Here is a 10,991-nt window from a genome sequence, read left to right as displayed (position 1 = left end):
AGGCCAATTTCAGGGCATTTAGAATAGGAAGTGATGGGAAGACAAGTTTATTTTCTATTTAAACACAAAAACAGCATTTTAATAACAACTAAAGGTGACATAGATACTTTACTATAGTATAGTATTTAAATATATGCCTGAGAAACACATAATATTGCTTCTTTAACCCATTTTGTAATAAATAAAAAACATACACTGCCATTTATGAAATTTTCCTGATTGAACTTTCGTTAGTAAAATTGCTTTATTTCCTTTTAGCATATGAAACAGCAAAGTGTCTGGGGGTCCTTATTTGTTCGGACGGTCTTTGGTTTTAGTCGAACAAGCTGAAAACCACGCAATACAGGTTTCAGGCCAGCTGCTTGGTGCATTCTTATTTTCAGTGATAATTGTAAAATTTTCCATTTGAACTTGGAATTATATTAATTTATCATTTATGTTAAAAATAATAGAAACAAACCCCAGAAAATGCATTCCTAACATTAAACTATATCAGTCATTTTGCAAACAAAACAATCCACTGGCTTGTTGGTTATTAGTTTAATTAAAACATTTTAAATTGTGTGTTTAATTGTAATACTGCAGCAATCCTTATATGGAATTCTTCACATCCCAGTTGTGTATGCTTCATCCAGTTTCCTAAAAAGATTATAAAAAATTATAATTACTTTGTGATTATCAGAGAATAAATGAATAAAGTGCCCAGAGTATTACCAATTTACTGCAATATAGAAGTCCATTTGATGATCCTATTCATTTGGCTTAACAGGAACTTCAGTTTTGATGAGTGATGTTAAATCTGTAGACAAGATAATTTGCTTTACCAGCTTTAGAACAACCTTGCTTAAACATTTTCCATAGACATTTTGAAAAAATACTCCTAACCATCAAAATCAATGAAGATGATAAGATCATCATTCTTCAGGTAATTGCGCCGCCCGAGGTCAAAGTGCTTGATGAAGTTTCTCCAGCCCCATGAGTCGCTTCTGTAGCAATCACAGGCTGAGTCGTATGTTCCCACCTTGGAAGGATTGTCCCAGAAAAACTTCCCATCAGATGCTACATAAAAATAGCAGAATCATTAAGTGAGAGGTGATCCTAACTCTGAAAAGACAAAATAAATCCAGATTGCATTTCCTGAAAAAAAAAAAAAAAAAGGCCAAGCAGATTATTGAGTCACTCTTGACTTATGGCCATGTTCACATAGAATACAAGAAAAATGTTTCAAGATGGAAATACTGATTCAGCATAAAGAACACAGATGTGCACAAACCAATCTATGTTGAAGACAAAAGAAGATATGGACTAAGATTGTCTAAAAAAAACCCCAACATGTTATGCTCATAAATGTACAGAATTGCATACTTCATACAAATACACAGATAAATGTTTAGAAATAGCAAATTTGAAAATACTATTTTCTGTTAATTTTCAATCATCCAAGACCGACTGGTAATGGCAAGATGAATTAAAGGCAACTGAATTAAGAAAAAAATGTATTAATCCTGAAATCATTTGGCTTCTCATTCCAGATACTTTTCATTGTTTGCATGTCGTGTTACCTTTATGCCATCTCCCCTCAGGACTTACTTTGCCTCATGTCGGTGGTAAGACTGCGAGCAGAAGACATTCTTTGCAAAATATCTGGATCTTGGTCCATCACCACCAAAGTGGCTTGTCTGTTCACAGCTGGCCACTGCATCACTACATCATTCTCTCCACTGGTAAGGTGGAAGTACAGCCCGACATAGTTCCCCGTGTAATCAGTATAACCAGACAAAGGCTTGATGCGTACACCGTATCCATAGCCTTCCTGGCTGTAGAAACGAGGGCTGTCGATTACTGTATTAGTATCAGCCGTTTCCAGTATCTTGGAGAAGTTGTGGATTGTCCACACAGTGTTGGGGCAGCGTGTCTCGGTCAGGCTGATGTCGTCGATGAGGATGCCTCCAGAGGACCCAGAGGGATTGCCACGCACGGCTTGAAAGGCATAGCGGAACTTAACTCCTACTTCTATTGGGACATGGGCAATCTTCCATGTGTTCTCCGAAGTTCCTGGGTAAAAATAAAGGAAGAGGAAATATTGAGAAATCCCTCACATGTTGTGCTCTTTCACAACATGAAACCACATGATTACTCACTGATTACCTAGCATCTTATACTAGTTTCAACTATTGTTTTCTTTGCCTTTATGGTATGACTCAACTGTGTCCCTCTGCTGGTTCTATGGCTTTACAAAACCTCTTTGTTCTTGAAACTGGTACTTTTTGGGTCTCTCTTAAGTGTGGGGGTTCGTTTGGTTCTGTCTGCCTTCTGTTTGGTGTTTCCCCTCTACTCTGACTATGTTCCCATGTGTTTCCACTTCCCCTATCAGTCCTCAGTGTATTTAAGTTCTGTTCTGTGTCTGTCTGTTTGTGAGTGCATTGATTGTCTCCTGTCAGGTCATGTTCTGTGAGCACCTTTCCAAGTTTCCGTAAATCACAAGTTTTGCTGTAACCTGTTATTTGATGACCCTTACCTGCTTTGCAGACGTTCTTGAGATTTTTGCCTGTGAAGTCTGTGAAACTGACCTATGTTAATAAACTTTTTCTATTTTTTGAGCATCTCGTCCCCTAATGAGTCATACCAGAGTTTCTCTCCTAAGGGAGAAGGGACTTCTGACATTTTCAAAGTCTAAGTCTCTTGGTAAAATTCATCCAACAGATTAAGTGTTTTCTGAACAATATATTTTATGTCATGTACTATGTTAGAACACTAACAAAATGTGACAGGAGAGTAAGTTTTTGAACCAGTTAGGCTAATCACCTGTTTCATATCTAGCTTACTTTTTTTTGTTGTAGATTCACTGACAAAATGTTGCAACATTAAATTTACTGTTCAAAACATTCCACCCCTGACTGCAGGAACTCTTTGATTCCCATTTGAAAAGATACCAATCATATACAGATACTTAAAAATAAAATCCTTTGAATGTTATTTTTAACCATCTAAACATTTGTAGAAGTGTTAAAAGGCACATAGCCTCAATGCAAATCTGAGTTTGGAGTTTGAAAGAATATCACTTTGAAGCTCAAGAGATGTACCGTGAACTATCTGTGCTGAACATGTCCACTACATACCATAAATGGTGTGTATTTTCCTCATTCTTCGGACACTGCCTGTGCCGTCATCCACCTTGACCCATATTGTCAGCCTGTCTTTTAGGCTTCCAGTCATCTTATAGAAGAACTCCAGACACTGAAGCTTCCTTTTAGGATAAAGTGTTCGAGATTCCAGCAAAGCAGACTGCTCGGGCTCCCCAGCCATGGTGTTGAAGTACATGAAGTACCCAGCATCTGGCACATCAGTGAAACAGGACAAAATCGTTAGCCTCATAGTATAATTGCTCAAGACATATTTGGTCACGAATGACTTAGGCATATATGCTATGAGGCTAATGATACGTAAAACACGTACAGTGATGGGGAAAAAGAAAATCCACCATGCTTTAGTTCTAATGGTTTAATGTCACAGGACACAATAAAAATGATCTGGTTTTTAGCTAATTCTAAAATTATTAGAATCTATGCAATTTCAGATGTCAGCATGTCTTAAGTTTGCAAAATTGCACTTAAATGAACCATAAGACCTCTGGAACAATGGGCCTCATGCAAGAACATGTTTGTATTCCTATCCTAAATTTCTCTTACTTTTGTTCGTACRAAGGGTTCGTACGAACATGTCACGTCAGATTCAAGAAACTATTCTATCTTCAGGAAAAGTGYGTAAATGAGCTGCGTAAACTCCACCTGTTCGTATCCAGCTGCTCGTGCACGCGAGAGATTAGCATAATTACCACCCCAAAAACACCATATAAGGCTATGTTTCCTGCCTCAGATACAAGGAAGTGTTCATTCATGAAAAAATGACAGCGAAAAGTAAAAAGAACTTTATGAGTTCAGAGACTGAAGTCCGTCTGTCAGAGATCCAGAAAAGAAAATCTGTCATTTTTTTCAGTGTCAGCTGTTGAGCTAATAAAAGGAGCTGYTAAAAGTATAAATAACTGTGTTAAATTATTTTCATTTATTCAGAGGCCACACCGTCATGCACCATACCCCCCCCCACCCCCACCCCCGCATGGTCGCAGGTGGTCTCAGTTGCAGTTCTGAAATAAGCATTTTAAAATGTTTTCAAAATACAGTATGTCTGGCACTTTGGAGAAAATCCAGGACTCGCTGGAGGGATTACGTATCCCCTCTGGCCTGGGAGCGTCTCGCAGTCCCCCAGGACGAGCTGGAAAGTGTCGCTGGGGAGAGCAGGGTCTCTCTGCTGCTGCCCCCGCGAACAGATCCCGGATAAGCGGCAGAAAACGGACGGACGGACAATTTATATTGTTAGTCTAAATTATTACATTTAAAATTATAACTCTAATTCAAGCAGAATAGCCTATTGTCATAGAGTATGATTTATTTTCAACTCAAAATATCTTCAAACTAATGAAATATAAAGCTATTAGGGGGGGGAAACCCTTCTGGATAACAGCAGACTGACTGCTGGTAAAATATACGACAGGTCTGGACCACTCGTGAATTTTGTTCGTATCAGAAGAAAATCTTAGAATACGAAAACATTGGTGAATGCCACAAATTCTCCTAAATCACTCRTACGCACAACTTAAGAACAAATCTGTGCGTACGAACAGTTCTTGCATGAGGCCCAATGTTCTTTAGCCTGATGAAGCCAAAGTTGTCTGGTGCCACATTTGTCAAAAATGGGGGGAAGGGTTTTTGTACCTTTTGAAGCCACAGGACTTGGGCACCAAACAGTTCCTGAGTTGAACATAAACTATTTTCAAGTCAAATGTGAGGCCATCTGACTGACTACCAAAACTTGTCTGAGATTGGGTCATTTAACAGATGGTTGTATGACAGCAAATCTACAACAGAATGGCTTTAAAAGACAAGGTTTCAGGTGTTGCAGTGCCCCAATCTAAGTCCACACTGCAGTCTAATTGAAGTACTGTGGTAGGACATTCTGCAAACCTCTATCAACTCAAGCAATGACGTAAGGAAGAGTGGGCCGACTGTTCTCCACAATGATCTGGGAGATGGATTAAGTCTTACAGAAAATAATTTCTCGGTTTGTTGAATCATGGAGTTGACTTTGTTTTTCACATAATTTATTTCTTTTCATTTTGGCTTTGTTAAATGACAACATGGTGGAATCTGTTGTGTTTTGGTACAATTAGTTAGATTTGAAAATTGTGGATCCTGCAAATACCAGATTGTTTTTATTATGTCCTGATATGTTAAACTTTAGAACTGAAGGAGGATGGATTTTCTTTTTTTCATGACTAAACCTTTTCTTTTAGACATTCATTCAGTCTTTTGGTTGTATGAACTGACATTTAACAATAATAAAGATGGACTAAATGGGTCTTTAATCTGGATGTTTATTTTGAAGCCATTTGTTTCATAGAACTGTTCAATTTAAATATGTCCCATCATGTAGTGATATACGTCATTACGTCATGTGGGTGGAACCATGTGTTCTGTCAAGTGGAACCCCCTCCCSCTTTCCCCCGAACTGCTTTACTCCAATGCTCTGCCTGTTTTCCTTGAAGAAACAAAGGGGGAGCAATTGTCTCTGTGGTTAAGGAGGAAAAAATAAATACATTACGAGGCTTTTAAAAAAATCTACAAGCAGCTTTATGCTGCCCGCAACTCGGTTTCCATCATTCGTTGTAAAGAGCCATTCAAAAGATTCGTCTCGTTCGTGAAAGTCACATCTCTGAACAGTAATTTGAATTCTATTTTAGCCATATTTTTCAATTCTGACCTCTACACCTTCCCAGCAGTGTGTGATCTTCTGTATCAATGCTACTCTTGGTACGGACCCAATCAGCATCATTCACAGAGCCTTGGATCATCCCACAGATGCTTGCATATTCAAATGAACATTGATCCAGAAGGATGAGTGGGCCAGCTGAGGTACAAAAGAGGGAAAGTTTGAAAGTTTAGCTGACTTTTTGAGAAAGAAGTCCAAAAAAAGTTGACTTTGCCACAGTTACTCACAGCAGTTATACATCCGATTGAGCCTGAGGGTGTCCATCCTACTAAAGTCAAGGTACTGGCCGATGATGTTGTAGAACTCTGGAATTTTGGTGGTGATAGTGGGAATTGATTCATTCTTATTGAAGGAGAAAGGCCTGTAGTGCATGATGGACTCGTAGTCATATGCCGTGTTTTGATCGGTGATGAAGTCGTCGTTATATTTGTTAAAGTTGTGCTCAAGTCCTACAGGGGACAATATCATTTTTAGTTAGACAAACCAGCAAAAATAAACAAAGAATAAAACAATAAACAAAAATATTTATGTGAGGGACCATTCAGTTATTGTACACACCTGGTGTAACCTGGTCCAACCAAATGTCCACGTAGTCATCTCTGTCTGTGCGGGACTGTTCGTGGTAAAATCCCAGAGCGTGAAGCAGCTCATGCTCAACCACAGCCTTGTGGTCACAACCTGGTCCCAAAGACAAGATCTGACCAGTCTGCTGGTCGCCAACACTAGAAAAGCACCTGACAGCCATAAAGACAACCAGACTCTTTTAGAACATAATAGGTACAACAACTGTAAACCATGAGACATTTTAAAGCTTACTGGTTAAATCAAAATAACAAAAAACAACTTTGAAGGCTGATTTATACTTCCATTCTCATGTCATGTGACAAAAATTGTGTAACTTTGTCTGTTATCTCCCATTGAGACCCTGTCTTGTTCATTGCCTCCAGTCAGAACTGTGTCCTACTGTAATTTCATTGTGCTCTGTACAATGACAATAAAGGTCTAATCTAATCTAATCTAATCTAATCTAATCTAATCTAATCTAATCTAATCTAATCTAATCTAATCTAATGCAGTTTACATCGTGTGATGTGATTGGTTAAAAGTTTGTAGGTGTTTTTGTGTATGCGCACAGCGAGTCCTGAAAGTTTTATTTTTTTTGTTAAATCAGCTAAATGAAACCGATGTTCACATCTTCATTACTTCTCCGGGGTTAACAAAAAAGAACGAGTATCTTCAGGCTCCTCATCCAACAACAAGAGCCTCTCTAATACATATTCAAGTGAAAAAAACAACTATTAGTCCTACTTTCCCTGTTGTTGTTTATATGCTTAGCTGTTTGCTATATGTTCTAAATTTAGTGCTGTGGGAGGGATTATGATGATATATTTCCTGTGTCTTCTATGCAAGGATGAACACTTGGTAAGAAAAAGACGTCACTGATCCGATGTCTCACAAATCCCACAGGATGGCTGTGGCTGAGTGGTTAAGGGAGTCATCCTCTAAATCAGACAGTTGGTGGTTTGATTCCCTGCTATTCAGTTGAAGGAAATTGTGTAACTGATTAATTGAATGTTTGATGCAGTATTGTGTTTTATACTTTCTGACCATAGTAAGGTTAAAGCAGACAAAGAGTTGGTGTGTGCCTTATTATGAGTTCTTTCTTTTAGCCTGAACAAAAATGGGTTACGTTCTACATTTGACGTAAAAGGTCACACCTCCAGGGGTGTAACCAGGAAGAGAAATGCATTAGAAGGTCAATTCGTTATTATAGTACAGAGAAGTTGTTAGTGTTTTGCAGAGTCTCTGCTTAGAGCAGGGCTGACGTGTTTTGTTTTAGCTCAAGGTCTTACACTGAGTGCTGTACTGTGAACCTGAATGGAGTCAGAAGATGGAGAATAAAGTTTTAAAAAGAAATCCAGTGGATTCCTGTTTTATTCAGATATACCATTTTGAACAACACATTTTTTCTACACAGTCACATGTTGAAGTGTCACTGGGCAAGACACTGAACCCCCATTGTCTCTGATGTGTATCCCATCAGTGTATGAATGTAACTGGCACTGATTAGTCTCCTGGTTGGGTACAGTCCATTTACCATTTATATTTTGTGGAAGTATAAACCAGCCTTAAGTATTCAACGAGGCAGAATGTCCTTATATACATATTTAACTGTGTGCTCAGATTAAATTTAGTCTAAGTTTAGTTGATAAGACTGACGTTGGTAGTGTATGTTTTGCATAACGAGTCTCTGCCATACCCTCCTCTCTTTTCAAACTTGATGTAGGTCTTCTCTCCCTCATAAGGCTTGAAGTCAACACAAGACTTGAGACGATACATTTCAAACGCCTGGTGGACACAGCCTTTGGCATTCAGATCTGAACAATGAGGTCACATTAGAGGACAGAAAGTTTTATTATGGAGGTCTAAGTTTTGACACATCACCAAGTATTAGTAAAGGTTTGATCAGCTACTGGCACCACTAAGTTTCAAAAAGATATAAAATTTGTGCTCAATAAAACAAGAATATCGTTATATAACAACATCAATTCTTACTGAAAGAAAAACAAACAGTGGTGGGCACCAGTCAACTAAAGTGCAAATCTGCTAACCTAAATATTTTGTTTGCGCTTTAACAGTCTTACTAATTTTTACAATTYGTAAGCGGATTTGCACTTTCTAAAATTAAAATGCAGTACCGCTAATAACTAATTATCTACCAGTCATCATTATCTTGAATGGCGGAAGGTATGGCTGTCAATGAATCACAACACACGTGATCTGCCCAACAGTACCCCTCCCAGTTAAACACATGTATTGGAAACGTATACATCCTTCCTGACAGTTGCTCTCGGTCACGGTTCTCATTTCCCACAATGCTTTGTGTCTGCTTATATAACAGRAAGGCAATGTTTAGTACTCCATTTCCCAGCAAAAACAGTAAACGTTTGTAATCCATACTAAAATCTTGTATGTATTGATTTATTTTACTTTACAATCGGAGCTCCTTTTTAAAAGAAGTTTAAATGCTGGAGCTCAATACTTGATGTAATTGGTCGAAGCAATCCACCAACGGGGTTAGACAGACATCTAGTGGTCAACTGGAGCAACTACATGGAAAACTTTCATTTCCTGTCACAAATCAAATCCGTCATGTATACCCAGAATGCATCGCTTCAGTTTCCCAATAAACAGATTTAAAATCGCTTTTTTGATGCTTCTTTAATGAAAAATCTTACAACAAACAAAAGAAAAAGACAAAGAAGCAGCCGAACTAGCAATCCTCAACAACTTTTTAATTTTTACACCAGGAGCCAAAGTTCTGTTTCAGGAAATCACATCCCCAGCAATCGACACTTGTAGGATTAAGCTGTACAAGTACACTGTACACTGTACACTGCTAGTGGGCAATGTTGTACATACATTGTACAATTGTTGCCAGCTAGCAAGTATCAAATTGAACTTGTGCTTTAGAATTAACTTCTGCTAATTTTTCTATGGCAAAAGCATTTTTGAAATTGAGACCTAAATATTTTCATAAGTGCTTTAGAAATTGCAGAGCTAATTTTTGGTTTAGCGCTGCCCACCACTGAAAACAAGTACCATAGCAGTTAAGCATATTGATGGCAGTTAAACATYGTGAAAAGTTATAGTTTAATCCGAAACACTATGATTATTGGCTTTGGATTGTAGCATTTTTATGGTTTTCAAACACATTTTAATTTAAGCTGTCATAAAAAGACAAATGTTTATGGATTTATCAACCTAACCTGTGGGCCTAACCCTAACCCAAATTAAATTAAATTAAGTACTGCTCTTGAACACTTTGTAGAAAATTCACAAGCCTAGTTTCTATGTAAATCTATCAATCTGAATTTTTACTTCAGCAGTTATAATTTTTGTAACTGTAACTAGTATTTGGCTTTTGAAGTTAAAATACACTWWAACCATTAACYCCCCCCCCCCCCCCAAAACTGCATGTTGAATAAAAGATAACTTGATTGGCTACGCAGCTGTGGTGTCAGAATGAAGCTCAGAGCTGATTGGCCGATTCTAGCCAATCAATCACGTGTTCCATGGACGTTCGGGCATGAGGGGCTTGCCACACATTTTGGGATCTAGAGAGTCTATAGATGAACCCAGCTGGTCAAAAGAGGTGTCAGTCAAAAGAAGACAACCAATCAAATTGTTCGAACAGTCTATTATGCTAATCCAAAGTCCCGGTAGGCTATAAATACGGAGAAAGTAACCACAAGCAATGCCAGATCTATGTACCATGGGCAGGACGTTGGAGGTTAAGGGATTAAAAAATGTGTTGTTACTGTTTTATTTTTGACTTTTCCCCTATGCATGTGTAGCAGGAACGTAAGAAAACAGKTCCACTCAAAAACTTTGAATCAATACTTCCTCCTCCTCCCATATCTATTGAGAACAATGGCTTTCTCCACTGGCCTCGCCCTTTTTCTCCACTGGCAACAAATGCTAAAATAAACAGGAACTGCAACCTTCCATTGATTAAGCCCTGTTGTGAGATCCCYTTTAAGTGTTCAAAATGGCCTTTTATAACAAAGGACCAACCATTTGCCCAGACGGAAAGTCTCCAGAAGTGGGTTTACAATCTACATCTAGACCCTAAGAGACTGTGTCCCCTGCTGAGATAATGCCCACGAGCTATCTTCAAAGATATGCCTAACATACAATTTCATTTATGGTCTTAGAGCGCCCCTAAAGGCTAGTCTCATAATCACATCATGAGCAAATGTTTTTCTGGGTAAATTTCTGTTGTTTGGTTGTCTGATTAAAAAAAAAGAAGGAAAAGAAACAATGTATTTTTCTATCATGACTCAATCACTGTGATGATATCTTGATTTAATCACTGTACAGGTAACCACGTCAATCTGAGTTTTGTTCAATCATTTTAGCAGCAGAATCGTGATGTCAGTGAAGCAGGTGACACCCCATGTGACTATCTCTCAGCCAATCAGAAGTTTGTAAAGTCAGGACAAGAGATAACATTTTATTATTTCAAGTAGTTTAGAAACAGCAGCCAGAGAGAACGGACCAGGAGTTTCAAGTTCCTTCATTCCATCCTGATGCATCACAGTAATCCAGGTAAAAAATCAAAAAGAAAAAAATTGTGTAGGTCTTCTGGATGGGTTCTTCTC

General features: G+C 38.2%; 1 protein-coding gene across 1 annotated transcript in view; it reads right to left on the bottom strand.

Moving 5' to 3' along the window:
- Positions 1–521: 521 nt before the first annotated feature.
- Positions 522–10,991, bottom strand: part of mep1a.1 (meprin A, alpha (PABA peptide hydrolase), tandem duplicate 1) — a 13,598-nt gene continuing 3,128 nt past the window's right edge. The window contains exons 6-14 of the mRNA XM_014021596.1: positions 8,087–8,204; positions 6,385–6,560; positions 6,054–6,275; positions 5,818–5,964; positions 3,120–3,335; positions 1,591–2,055; positions 886–1,059; positions 715–799; positions 522–639 (exon numbers count right to left, since the gene is read on the bottom strand). Of these exons, the coding sequence (XP_013877050.1) occupies positions 750–799; positions 886–1,059; positions 1,591–2,055; positions 3,120–3,335; positions 5,818–5,964; positions 6,054–6,275; positions 6,385–6,560; positions 8,087–8,204 (1,568 nt within the window). The 3' untranslated portion in view covers positions 522–639; positions 715–749. The remainder of the gene's footprint in view (positions 640–714; positions 800–885; positions 1,060–1,590; positions 2,056–3,119; positions 3,336–5,817; positions 5,965–6,053; positions 6,276–6,384; positions 6,561–8,086; positions 8,205–10,991) is intronic.

The sequence above is a fragment of the Austrofundulus limnaeus genome, unplaced genomic scaffold, assembly GCF_001266775.1.
Source record: "Austrofundulus limnaeus strain Quisiro unplaced genomic scaffold, Austrofundulus_limnaeus-1.0 Scaffold298, whole genome shotgun sequence".
In the NCBI taxonomy this organism is placed as follows: Eukaryota; Metazoa; Chordata; class Actinopteri; order Cyprinodontiformes; family Rivulidae; genus Austrofundulus; species Austrofundulus limnaeus.
The sequence above is the reverse complement of the archived record's forward strand: the minus strand, read 5'-3'. Positions and strand labels throughout refer to the sequence as shown.